At 46.6% G+C, this 13,413-nt stretch overlaps 1 protein-coding gene across 1 annotated transcript in view; it reads right to left on the reverse strand.

Moving 5' to 3' along the window:
- Positions 1 to 492: 492 nt before the first annotated feature.
- Positions 493 to 13,413, reverse strand: part of LARP7 (La ribonucleoprotein 7, transcriptional regulator) — a 70,109-nt gene continuing 57,188 nt past the window's right edge. Inside the window, exons 12-13 of the mRNA XM_073571938.1 lie at positions 2,873 to 2,964; positions 493 to 797 (exon numbers count right to left, since the gene is read on the reverse strand). Of these exons, the coding sequence (XP_073428039.1) occupies positions 717 to 797; positions 2,873 to 2,964 (173 nt within the window). The 3' untranslated portion in view covers positions 493 to 716. The remainder of the gene's footprint in view (positions 798 to 2,872; positions 2,965 to 13,413) is intronic.

Here is a 13,413-nt window from a genome sequence, read left to right on the forward strand (position 1 = left end):
AAAATTTAAAGTTTGAAAATTGCTAAATTTTCGCCATATTTCCATTTTTTTTTCATAAACACAAGTCATATAGAAGAAATTTTACCACTAACATAAGTAAAATATGTCACGACAAAATCTTAGAATCAACTGGATCCGTTAAAGCGTTCCAGAGTTATAACCTCATACAGTGACAGTGGTCAGAATTGTAAAAATTGGCCTGGTCATTAAGATGCAAAATGGCTCTGTCACTAAGGGGTTAAAAACATTACAAACCGGGATTAACAGCAAAGTTTGCCTTCTTGCCCAAAAAACAACCAATCACAGCTCAGCTTTCATTTTATTAGATGCTATGAAAAAATTAAAGCTGCACTGTTATTGGTTACTATGAGCGACAAGGCCACATTTACTCACACAGTTAATAAATTAAGTCTGTTTTGTTCTACATCTGTCAGCCATTAAGAGGCGCCTTATGTCAAATACATTGATTATTTGTCAACCATCAATATTCACTTCAGTTATTAAATATATTTTTATTATAAAAACAATGTTGAAATCATGTTAATTCAAAAAAACGTCAAATCATGGGTTTTATAACCCGAGATGTAAAGAGCTGTAGCAAACAATGCTTCATGAGAACGCGTTCATGTGCTACTAGAGCAAAAATCCAACATGGAATATCAAACTCTGAATGACAAGTGGAGACTAATTTACAAGTGTAGCAAAATGTACAAATTTCAAGGTTCTTCAAGGAATCGGATGTGCTTGCTCGCCTCCTGAGCCTTGATCAGCCTCACGTTTTCACCTTTGGCAACCAGCTGCAAAAAAAGAAACCCAGTTAGAATAGAATCCAATCCAAATGATCAGAATCCGTACACTACATTCAGAAGTCAGCTCCTGCTATCACAGCTGCTGTTAACCCCAGGGCTGTGGAGTCGGTAAGCTAAACCTCTGACTCCACCAAAATGAGCTCTGACTCAGGCTCCACAGCCCTGGTTAACCCGTGATGCTCAGCATTAAGGAGATCAAGCAATAAAAATACTCAAAAGTAGGAACCGGTTCATGAAACGGCTTCTTTTTATGATCCCTTTCTGTGTGCAAATAGGAAGGGGGTTACAAAGACAATGAACGGCCTAAAGCCATTTTACACGTTCCCTGACACTTCCGCGGGACTGACATGAAACAGCCATACCCGCATATAGCCTGTAGCCCCCTTCCTGCTTATGCACTGAAATGATAAGAAGCCATTTATGTCCTATGAGAGTCCCGACTTTGTTCCTATATACAAAAAGACAATTATTTGCATAATACAAGAACTAAGGGACCTTCCTGGACAAATGCACAATGATACTGGGAAAGTAAAGCATTAGACTGTGTACGGAAATAAAAACTAAAGGCAGCAGCTCTTTAGAGCAACCGTTCCCCAATGTGGCTGACAAAAGGAGAGCCTAAACGCCCCTTTACATTTAGTGATGCACCAGCGATCCTGACGATACGACCCGGTCAGGATCGCTGGTGCATCGCTAAATGATCGCTAGTGAGCTGCCAAACAGGCAGATCTCACAGCGATGTAGCGACGCAGCAGCGGTCGTTACTTACCTTTCAGAGGCGGCGATCCTGACGTCCTCCCGCCCACGTCCACGCGTCGCTCGTCGGTGCCAACAGGAAGTCCAGCAGGAAGCGCCCGACGAGAAACGGAGCTGCACGATCTCGCCTGATCAGCGACGGACAGCGGGGGAGCCGGTCGGAGGTAAGTATCACACATAGCGATATCGCTGCTGCGTCACAAAATCGGTGACGCTTTAGCGATATCGCTATGTGTAAAGGCCCCTTTAGTTAGGAATCGTTTCTATTTCATCCAACTAGTTTTGTCTAAAATCAATTACCTTTTTCATAGTCATTGCTGAAAGTGTTTGCAACCTTGAAATTGTTTCAGAAACTTAAGTTTTTCTCCCAGAAAAGTATTAGAATTACACATGTTTATTTCCTTTGCAGTTATTTATTCCAAAGGGTGTGGAACCAAATGTTAAATTTCGTGTGCCAACAATTTTGTCCTGTCCATTTTTGGTGTTTTGCGTGAAATTATGTCCAATTTTTGTGTTGTTCCAATGCACACTAAAGGAAATAAACATGTGTAAAACAAAACAATTGCAAATACTGTATTTTTCAAATTATAAGGTGCACTTTTCTTCCTTCAAACTTGGGAGGAAAACTAAGGTCTTACAATCCCTAGTGAGTTTACCGGGGAAGGGGGCTGCAGTGGAGCGGGGTCACAGGAGGGAAGGTCGTCACTTCAGGAGGCCAGTGGCAGGTGTGGAGCGATGTCGGCGGAGATCCCTTTCCTTTATAGTTTACTGTGTTGAGCTTAGGGAAAATGGCCGCTGGAAGACGAAATCTCGATCTATGGATACGCTGCCTCCGGTGGCCATTTTCCCGAAGCCCATGGCAGGGAAATCATCGGGAAAGGGGACTCCGCTCACCGCTGCCGACAACTTATGAGACCCCAGGGCCAGCAGCATCGCCTCACTCCTGCAGCCACTGGCCTTCTGAAGCAGCAACCTTGCTTCCTGTGACCCCGCTGCACCAACGCTGCCCCCCGATAAGCTACCGTTAAAACGGACTATAAGATGCAAAAACATTTTATTTAAAAATATTTTTTTTCTACTCCCCATCCCCTGAAAAAAAAAAAAAAAAAATTGGGGTGCGTCTTATGCTCCGATGCATCTCATAGTCCACAAAATATGGTACTTAATTTTCTAGAACAATTTCAAGGGTGCTAACACTTTCGGCCATGACTGTATAATCAATGCATATAAAAGCAGAAATAATGGATGCATAATACATGGATGCACAATTCACAAATTATCTAGAATGGAACTATAAAGAATTATACCTTTTTAGTGCCACGGATTTTTTCACGAGGTCTGTTTAATTTTGCCTGTCTGTCCACCAAGATCTTCTGCCAATATCTCTGCTCACTATCTCCTGCAAGAGAAAAAAGAAAAATCGTTAGAATTTACAAAGCTACAAATCAGCATGAGCATGGTTCATTTACCGTAATTAAAAAAAAAAAAAAAAAAGATTGTCTATAATATGAAAGTTGCTGTTTTTAGAGTCTCCATTGGCGTTTCCTGTATTTTTTTTTTCAAATAAAGTCCGTGGAGCCTCATTTAAGAGTCTCAATCAAGGGACTAGCCAGATCTTCCTCCAGGTGGCTCCTTTCGAAAACCACCATATTAAGTGGCCCTGTAAGTCAATATCCAGCTCTTAACAAGTTTACAGATATGACAAGGGAAATACCAAGGCCAGGTATCCATCCAAAGACAGCTGTTTCGGGGTGTTTAGAGATAATTTAAGTATGGTACGCTGGAGACAGAATGATACTACCTGTTGGATAAGGTGCCTGAAGCTCGATGTGACAGTGTGTTGAGAGTGGTGGATGGGAGAATACTAAATGGGAGTATTGTGAGGACCTCTAGATCTTGTTATACTGCTTCAGGGTAATTTCTGTGGAAAAGCTATGGTTATCATTATATCCATAATGGGAGCTCTGGTTTCCACTACTGTGAGGGGAAGGGAGCTAGATGTGGCTCGAGACACCCTCTCAGAGTGGAAAGAAGCTCGCGATGTTCTCACAGAGTGGAATGTGGCTCTCTAGGTCAGAAAGGTTGGGGACCACTGGTTTAGACGGTAGGATTATCATCTTGCTCTTAGGAACACTCATTCACGATAATCTTGCAGTGTAAATAAACTTTACGCTTTGTAGAAAAATTACAGAAAAACACAGACGCGTCCACAAGATATAATGGCATGTGTCTGCATATTTGCTTTATTTGTACTGTAACTAAATGGACAGTATATGCAACCTTCTACTATACAGATAATATGCATATTCCACATATCAATCACTATTAACAGATGAGAAATGAGTATCCCAACCCACGATGACTAGAATACGTCTTATATGTGTCTTTAAATTAGTCATTTAAATACGGGCATTTAGGAACTAATCTACCAAAGAGCTGCCACTATACAGAGTACCAAGCTGGTACCAGCCGATGGGTAGGGGTGCCGGTGTCAGACCCCACCGAGATGTTGTTGACAACACCTTTAACCCCTTAGTGACAGAGCCAATTTGGTACTTAATAACCAATCCAATTTTTACAATTCTGACCCCTGTCACTTTATGAGGTTATTGTTTTGGAACGCTTTAACGTATCCCACTGATTCGGAGAATGTTTTTCGTGACATATTGTACTTCATATTAGCGGTGAAATTTCTTCGATATGACTTGCGTTTATTTATGAAAAAAACATGGATTTTTGTGAGTACTCACCGTAAAATCCTTTTCTCCGAGACGCTCATTGGGGGACACAGGTACTGTGGGGTGTATGCTACCGCCATCTGGAGGCTGACACTAGGCAAACACCACAAGGTAAGCTCCTCCCCCGCCGTATACACCCTCGCCCTAACTGCGGGCGGAAACCAGTTTAGTGCAAAAGCAGTAGGAGAACAATAACAATCAGCCTTAATGCCGTAAACAATATGTCTGGCAAGGGACCACCCTGACATTCATGAAAAAATGCACATTAATTAAATAAACACGAGCCAACCGGATAACAGGGTGGGTGCTGTGTCCCCCAATGAGTGTCTCGGAGAAAAGGATTTTACGTTGAGTACTCACAAAAATCCATGTTTCTCCTTCGTCTCACTGGGGGACACAGGTACTGTGGGACGTCCTAAAGCAGTCCCTGGGTGGGAGATTGACTCACCGATCCAAGCTACATGCACCTCTTGTCTAAAGGTGCGACACCGCTGCTTGGAGAATCCTTCTACCCAGGCTCGCATCCGCCGAGGCCTGAGTATGGACATTGCAATGTTTAGTAAGCGTGTGCAGGCTGGACCAGGTTGCTGCTTTGCATACCCGCTCCGCTGAAGCCTGATGTCGAAGCGCCCAAGAGGCGCACACTGCCCGAGTAGAGTGCGCTTTGATCCCCGAAGGAATCGGCGCATCTCTGATACGATAAGCCGCCTGAATAGTTGAACGGACCCATCTGGCTATGGTCGATTTCGAGGCAGCAAGTTCCTTCTTTCGCCCTTCAGGGAGCACGAACAGCGTGTCCGTCTGACGAAAGGGTGCCGTCCGCGACACATACCTCCTGAGTGCTCTCACCAGGTCTAATGTGTGAAGAGCTTTTTCCACACGATGTACTGGCGCTGGACAAAACGAAGGCAAGACAATGTCCTCATTGATGTGGAATGAAGACACGACCTTCGGCAGAAAGGGGGGAGCAGGTCTAAGGACCACCTTATCCTTGAAGAAAACGAGAAAAGGTGCCCGGCAAGACAGAGCCGCCAGCTCCGAGACTCGTCTAATGGAAGTAATGGCTACCAAAAATACCACCTTCCAGGAGAGGTACGACAAAGAGATATCCTGAAGCGGCTCAAAAGGAGCTTCCTGCAGGACACTCAGGACCAGGTTAAGATCCCAGGCGTCCATTGGCGCACTATAGGGCGGTACCAAATGCGAGACTCACTGGATGAAAGTCTTCACCTGTATCCTGGTAGCAATCTTTTGCTGGAAAAGGACGGACAACGCCGATATCTGCCTCCTAAGGGAACTCGGGGCTAGTCCTGAGTCTAGGCCTGACTGGAGGAAGGCCAAGATGTTAGGAATAGAGAATGTCAGAGGAGAAAAACCGCGCTCTCGACACCAAGCGAAGAAAACCTTCCAGGTGTGATGGTAGATTCTCGCCGAGGTCGGCTTCCGGGCGCTAACCATTGTAGCGACCACCTCACGGTCAAACCCTGCCTGAGTTAGAATCCAAGATTCAACGGCCATGCCGTTAAACACAGGGCCCCTAAGTTTGGGTGGAAGATCGGCCCCTGGGACAGCATCTGGACGCTCTGGCAGTCGCCATGGAACGTCGGTGAGCAGCTGCACCAGATCTGCGTACCACGCCCAACGGGGCCAGTCTGGTGCCAGCAGAATCGCTGGAACCCCCTCTGTTTTGATCTTCCTGACAACTCTCGGAAGCAATGGCAGCGGCGGAATCAAGTATGGAAGGCGAAACTGGTTCCATGGTAGAACCAACGCATCTACCGCGAACGCTCGCGGATCTTGTGACCGAGCAACAAACACAGGTACCTTGGCGTTCATTCTGGATGCCATTAGATCCACATCCGGTGTTCTCCACCGTTGGCAAATTTGCTGGAAGACCTCGGTATGCAAGGCCCATTCCCCAGCCACGACCTCCTGACGGCTGAGAAAATCTGCCGTCCAATTTTCTACACCTGGGATGTGGACTGCCGATATTGCTGACTGATTCCTCTCGGCCCAGAACAACATGTTTTATCTCGCGCATGGCTGCCCTGCTGCGTGTGCCCCCTTGATGATTTACATAAGCCACCGCCGTGGCGTGGGCCATCCTGCTAGGAGGTGCTGAAAATGCCGGAGCGCCTGCCGGATCGCTCGTATTTCCAACAAGTTGATCGGGAGGCAAGCCTACTGTTGCGACCACTGGTCCTGAACCGTGTGGTGACAAAAAATTGCTCCCCAACCGAGGAGACTGGCGTAGGTTGTGATCACTAGCCAGTGCTCTGGGGGAAACGGTTTCCCCCGAAGAAGGGGGGATCTGGACGTCCACCACTCCAGCGATTGTCTGACCTGAGGGGATAGCCGGCACCGCCGATCGAGGGTGAACGGGTTCTTGTCCCAAGCTGACAAGAGGGTGTGCTGTAGTGGGAGAAGATGAAATTGGGCAAACGGAATTGCTTCTATTGCTGCCACCATCGTTCCTAGAATACTCATCCCAAAGCGAATGGTATGCGGGACTGGCTGCTGGAGCTTCTGGGCCCTTTGCCGGAGCGCTAGGGCTTTGTCTTGAGGGAGACTTACCAACCCTTGGGTGGTGTCGAAGATCATACCTAGAAAAACAATCCTCCGGGCTGGAACCAGAGATGATTTTTTTCCTGTTGACCAACCAACCTAAGCGGGAGAGAGTATCCAGCGTAATGCTGACATTCTCCTCGCATGCCCGAAATGAGGGACCCTTCACCAAGAGGTCATCTAAGTAAGGAAAGACAACTATACCCTGAGAGTGTAAGACGGCCATCACAACTGCCATTATCTTTGTGAACACTCTGGGGGCGGTGGCTATCCCGAAGGGCAAAGCTGCAAATTGGAAGTGTTGGCCATTGATGGCAAAACGAAGAAACCTTTGATGCAGAGGAAAAATGGGAACGTGCAGGTAGGCATCCTGGATGTCGACCGAGGCTAAGTACTCCCCTCGCTCCATGGCTGATATGACTGAACGGAGAGATTCCATCCTGAAATGTTTGATTTTGATGAACCTGTTCAGTCGCTTCAGGTCCAAAACCGGCCTGACTGTCCCGTCCTTTTTGGGGACCGCGAACAGATTGGAATAAAACCCCTGAGCTTTCTCGTGCTCTGGTACGGGAACAATGACTCCGTTGTATTGGAGTGCATCGACGGCCCCTTGCAGCGCCTTTGCCCGGGACCTTACCTTGGGAAGTCGGGAGAGAAAAAACCGTGTTGGGGGGTACCTGATGAATTCTATTTTGTACCCCGAAGACACCAGTTCCGTCACCCATGAGTCGTGTGCTACCTCGGCCCAAACATGACGAAAAAAGATCAGGCGGCCGCCCACCCTGCTGGTGTCGCCTCCCAGGGGCTCCGAGTCATTTGGCTGCGGGCCACTGGGCCCTGGCACCGCTCGACCTGGGCTGGCAAGCGCGCATCCTTCCCCCTGGATTGGGTCTATATGAAACCTGTCGCTCCCTATCCTGGTTGGAGCGAGCTGGACCGGCCAGGCTGGCTAATGCCATCCACCCGGTGTTGCGAAAGGCTCGAAAATGCGCCGGGGCCTGGCGAAAAGGCTGTTTAACCTTTTGCTGCGGAAGGGAGCTGCTTTTTCCTCCTGTAGCATCAGAGATGAGTTGATCCAACTTCTCCCCGAACAGGCGGCCTCCCTGATAGGGCAAGGAAGTCAAGGACTTCTTGGAGATTGAATCGGCTCGCCAGGTTCTTAACCAGAGGGCTCCCCTAATGGCTACCGCGTTAGCGGCTGCAAATGCTGCACAATTGGCTGCATCCAATGAAGCATTAATTAAGTAGTCTCCCGCCATGGCAATCTGACTTGCGACCTCAGACACCTCCGCAGGCAGGTCTCTATCCTGCAAAGCCTTACTCAAAGCCTCTGACCATGACATCATGGCTTTGGCTACCCACGTTGCCGCGAACGAGGGAGCGAGCGCTGAGCCTGATGCCTCAAAAACTGATCGCGCCAGGCTCTCTATGAGCCGATCAGTGGGGTCCTTAATGGACGAGCCACTAGGCACCGATAACAGAGACTTCGAGGCCAGGCGTGACACTGGGGGGTCCACTATAGGGGATTCCGTCCATTTCTTACAGAGTTCCGGGGCAAATGGATAGCTTGCCTCTATAGCCTTCTGGCCTGAGAAGCGCCTATCTGGGCGTTCTCTGTGCTGCTGCACTATGTCCTCAAATTCTGGGTGAGTGCCAAATACTCTATGCAGTTGCCTGGCCCGCTTAAAGGCTACCTTATGGCTCAAGGCCAAGGTAGCCCCATCCTCGATCCCCAGGGTCTGATTGACCGCTTCAATGAGACTGTCCACTGTCTCCCGACACCCCGGTGTATCTAGATCAAATGGCTCGTCTGAGTCATGATCTGAACTCTGTTCGCTCGCTGGTGAAGGGGAGCGTGATGCTGGACTCCTGGATGCCAAGGCACCGGATCGGTCAGGAGACCTCGTGTGGGTTCGTTTCCTTCGCACCTGTCTGGCATGGGAGCGGCCCCTGCAGGCCGGAGGTTCCTGTGAGGAGGAGGACCCTTTGGGGCATGAAGGGACTCGATCGCCTTTGTAAGCGAAGCCATAGACTGTGACAATGACCGAGCCCATTCGGGAGGATTCGGCTCTCTGGGCGCGTTCAGAGTCACAGGCCTCGCACAATTTGCCGCTCTGCGCTCGCGGAAACGTAGCCCTACAAGAAATGCATGCAGCATTTAGAAAGGTGTGTGTCTTCCCTTTCCCAGCCATATTGCTGCCAGGCGCTGAGATATATAAACAACTTTTTTTTTCCCTCTCTAAAGGAGAGGGAGGGCGGGGGGGAGAGGAGCCCCCTTGGTCTCTAGTGGGCCTCCACAGCAAAACTGCACTCGCCTGTTCTGCGTCCCCCGCACAGTTAAAGCGCACCGCAGCAAAAACGATCCTCCGTGGGGCAGTCCGACCACTTCTCTGGTCGCGGCCTACCCCGATCTGACGCCGGGGCCTAAATTTAATCCGGCGCCCGCCCAGCTCCACTGGGCGGGCCCCCGGAAGTAACGCCGCGCGGCCGGGGGAGGGAACTTCCGCCGTGGCATAGCCTGACCTAAACCGGGGCCTAAATTTAACACCGCCCACGGCGCCGCCGATAGCGACACCAGCGCTCTTTTCCTTTCTTTCTCCGGTCCCACTAGTTAAGGATGGGCAGGGAAAACCCCCACTGCCTGCTGCTGCCCAGGAGCCCCCGCATCTGTCGAGCTCCCTCAGCTAGCAGGTGCCGAGACCACCCCACGCCCAGTACCTTCATCCGAATAACTCCACAGGTAGGCAAACCAGGGAGACCGGGGGTGGTGGGGGGATTCAGGACGGTGCAGGCACCCAAACTCCGTCCAGCCAGGCCGAGGAGAGGGACCGTCCGCCGCCTTGCAGCACCTCCGTCTTGCGTTGGTGGAGCAGTGGGGGCAGCTCGGACCGTCTTGTGCCTCTGTATAGCCCATGGCTTCTGTACCTAGGGGTGGACAGGGCTAGGTTCAGCATAATGTCCCACGTCGCAAAGAGGATACGGGGAGGGACACTCTCACGTGCTCGCCCGTTGAAGGTATAGGGAAATCAGACCCTTTCAATAGGATCCGTTGCCCCTGTCTCATCTTCTTAGAAAAAATAAAAGAAAGTAAAAAACAAACTAAAATAAAAAATTCTGGGTAATTTCCCAGATTTGTCCCACGGTGCGGGAAAGGATACGTGGAGACGATACTCGACACGTTGTTGGTTAGGGGAAATCGCACCCTTTCAATAGGATCCGTTGCCCCTGTCTAATCTTCATGGAACAAAAAGTCTGGAGAAAAAAGACCAGACGTGTGCCTCCATAGACACTAAGCAAAAAAACTGGTTTACGCCCGCAGTTAGGGCGAGGGTGTATACGGCGGGGGAGGAGCTAACCTTGTGTTGTTTGCCTAGTGTCAGCCTCCAGATGGTGGTAGCATACACCCCACAGTACCTGTGTCCCCCAATGAGATGAAAGAGAAATGAAAATTTGTTAATAATTTTGAAAATTCTGCAGTTTTCAAACTTTTAAACAGGGCTGTGGAGTCGGAGTCGAAGTTAGTTTTGGTTGGAGTCGGAGTCGGTAGAAATGTACCGACTCCAGCTTTAAAAAAAAATGTATTCATATTTCATAATTGAACTTTCATATGAATTTTATAAATGTTACTCAAATATATATGTTCTATCAAACTATGAACAACAGTGATAAGCAGTTCTGCTGGAGATAGAGACATTTCTTACTTCTTGTGTGTCACTGTTCTCCACTGCCCTTATCTAATCTTATACTTGGTTAACCTCATGCTGCCCCAACCCCCCTACTTACAATGTATGAAACTGAAAGTGAAAATGTGTTGCAAATTCTTAGTAGTAAAGCTCCTCCTCTAGACTAGATCATACTAGGTGTGCGTCTTCCAAGCATCTCACAGCTGCCTGCTACTCAGAAGAGGAAGACTGTAAGAAGTATTATCCTTTCAACAAACTTTGCATCAGTTAACTGTGAGTACATGAGGAATAATAACAGTATTACTGACCACTATATCAGTTGTACGACCTGGCAATAATTTTGTACAATTGTTTTTAGGAAAAACAATTGTCATTTGGATTGTGAATGCAGAATTAAAAACCTGAGAATGTCAAAGAAGCATCACATTAAATCAGCTGTATTTGAACATTTCACCATCACTCAAGATAGAAAACATTATGTCTGTCAGTGTATGACAAATGATCCAGACGAAAACAAATGCTGTGAAGCCAAGATTAGTGCATATTCAGGCATTGATAAAAATGCTCCTACCAGAGCTTCTAATCTAAAGAGACATTTACAGTGCTTTCATCCAGAAGTACTGAAAGCAGTGGATGAGAAAGACTGCATCTAAACCAATGAACCAGTGCCCAGCTCTTCCAGCCAAACAAAGGAGCAGAGAACTTTGCAGCCATCAGTTGCAAGATATTTTGTCAGTGACAAAGTTACTGTGACAATGACAGTAGATACATTTAAAAAACAGATCATAGAGCTTGTTGGAAAGGATAGTGTGCCTATTATTTTCACAACCAGCTTTTATGTGTCTGAATGGGGAAATGGCCCACAAGCTTGGTGTTTCTCTGGAGAGAGAGAGAGTATTAGAAAATTAGTAATCGAAGAAGCTTTTAAACAAAAGGAAGAACTTAAAAACTCTCAAGGGACGCTTTCTGTTTCTTAAAATGGATGCCTGCACACGTCACAGAGTGAACTATTTTGCCATCAATGTCCGATTTGTTTGTGACAAAAATGAAATAGTTACCAAGACATTGGCAGTAAAAGACACCAAAGCTCATCACACCAGTGAGTTTCTCCAGGTCTTGGTGGAAAAGGTTCTGCAAGACTATGAACTTAAAAAAGAGCAAGTTCTTTCTGTCGTAACTGACAATGCTTCAAATACGATAAGTACTATTAAGCTAATGAATGAGAGTAATGATGGTGACCAGCAGCTAGAAGAACATTCTGGGTCCACAGACACAGAAATGTTTAAAATAGAGGAACACAGTATTGTAACTGAGGAGCAAACTGAAGTTGCTTCAGATGAACAGCAACATGATAGTTTAGATGATCTTGTTGAAACTGTGTCAATATGTTCTTTCATTCATCACATGCGCTGTGTTGTGCATACGCTACAGCTGGCTATAAGAGACAGTCTGCAAGAAGGACATGCTGCTGCACTGATTGGCAAGGTGAGAAAATTGGCTACTGTTGCCAGAACCCCTAAAGTTGACTCAATTTTGAAGAGACGTGCTGGAAAAGGGGCAATTATTGATCAAGCCACACGATGGGGCAGTACTTAATGATTCAGCGCTTGGTTGAACTGAAAACCTTTCTTGTAGACATGGCTAACCCTCAACTGATGCTAAATGAAAGTCAGTGGAATCAGGTGATTGAGCTGGATAATTGCTAGAGCACCCATTTACAGTGACTAAAAAATTACAAGCAGAGGACTTAACTCCAGGTATTTTCTTAAAGGAGTGGAAGAACCTGATGTTTCACCTGTCCCAAAGAGGAGGGTTAATTGCAAGTGGCATTGCTACATCAATGAAACGGAGAGAGGAGCTACTATTACAAAATAACATTCTTTTGGCAGCTGTTTATGTAGACCCAATGCATCGGATTCTTCTAGATGATCAACAGCTAAGTAAAGGAAAAGAAGCTCTGTTTGAAATAGCAGTAAGGATGAAAGGGTTGCAGAACAGTCAGGAGGAACAAGAAGAATTTGGTCGTCCTGCCACATCTTCACCCTCATCATCAACTGATGAAGAATTTAATTTCGAAAAATATTTGGATCACAAGGACCGTGCAAAGCGTTCCCGCATAGAAGAAGAGTCATCCCCATCAAGGAACACAGCCAGTACATTTCAGCAGAATTTTTCATGTGCACTAAAAGAAATTGAGAAATTTGACCGTTCATCAAAAATAACAGTGCAACAAGCGATTCCTCTGTATCCTGACATTGTCAGAGATGTTGCCCGAGTGGTTACTGCTTTGCCACCAACACAAGTTAGTGTAGAGAGGTTGTTCTCTGCTCTCAAAATAATTAGATCAGATTTGAGGGCATCCATGAAGGAGGATCTGACAGAGGCAATACTTTTTCTGAGGACAAATTGATAGATTTCTTCTTATTAACTGCATAAAAGTGTTTATTGCATATTTACTTACAGTTTAGAAAAGTTTATAAAAGTTATTTGCTATATTCTAATTGTATTCTAATAAATGTAGTTTTTGCTCTAAGTGGTCTGATTACTTATATGATGGTGAGAAACTGAATAAGCACGATGTTTAATATTTTACAACAGTAAATTTGTTGTTATGAATTGGCCATTTATGAAGGAGTCGGAGTCGGAGCCGGAGTTGGAGTCGGAGCCTGATAAAATCCAGGAGTCGGAGTCGCAACTGTGGCTTACCGACTCCACAGCCCTGCTTTTAAAAATAACATTTCCCACATGTCTACTTTACATCAGCACAATTTTGGAAACAATTTTTTTTGTTAGGATGTTATAAGGGTTAAAAGTTGACCAGCTATTTCTCATTTTTCCAACAAAATTTACAAAACCATATTT

Source organism: Dendrobates tinctorius, unplaced genomic scaffold (assembly GCF_039654945.1).
Source record: "Dendrobates tinctorius isolate UK_male_01 unplaced genomic scaffold, ASM3965494v1 ptg000030l, whole genome shotgun sequence".
NCBI classification, from domain to species: Eukaryota; Metazoa; Chordata; class Amphibia; order Anura; family Dendrobatidae; genus Dendrobates; species Dendrobates tinctorius.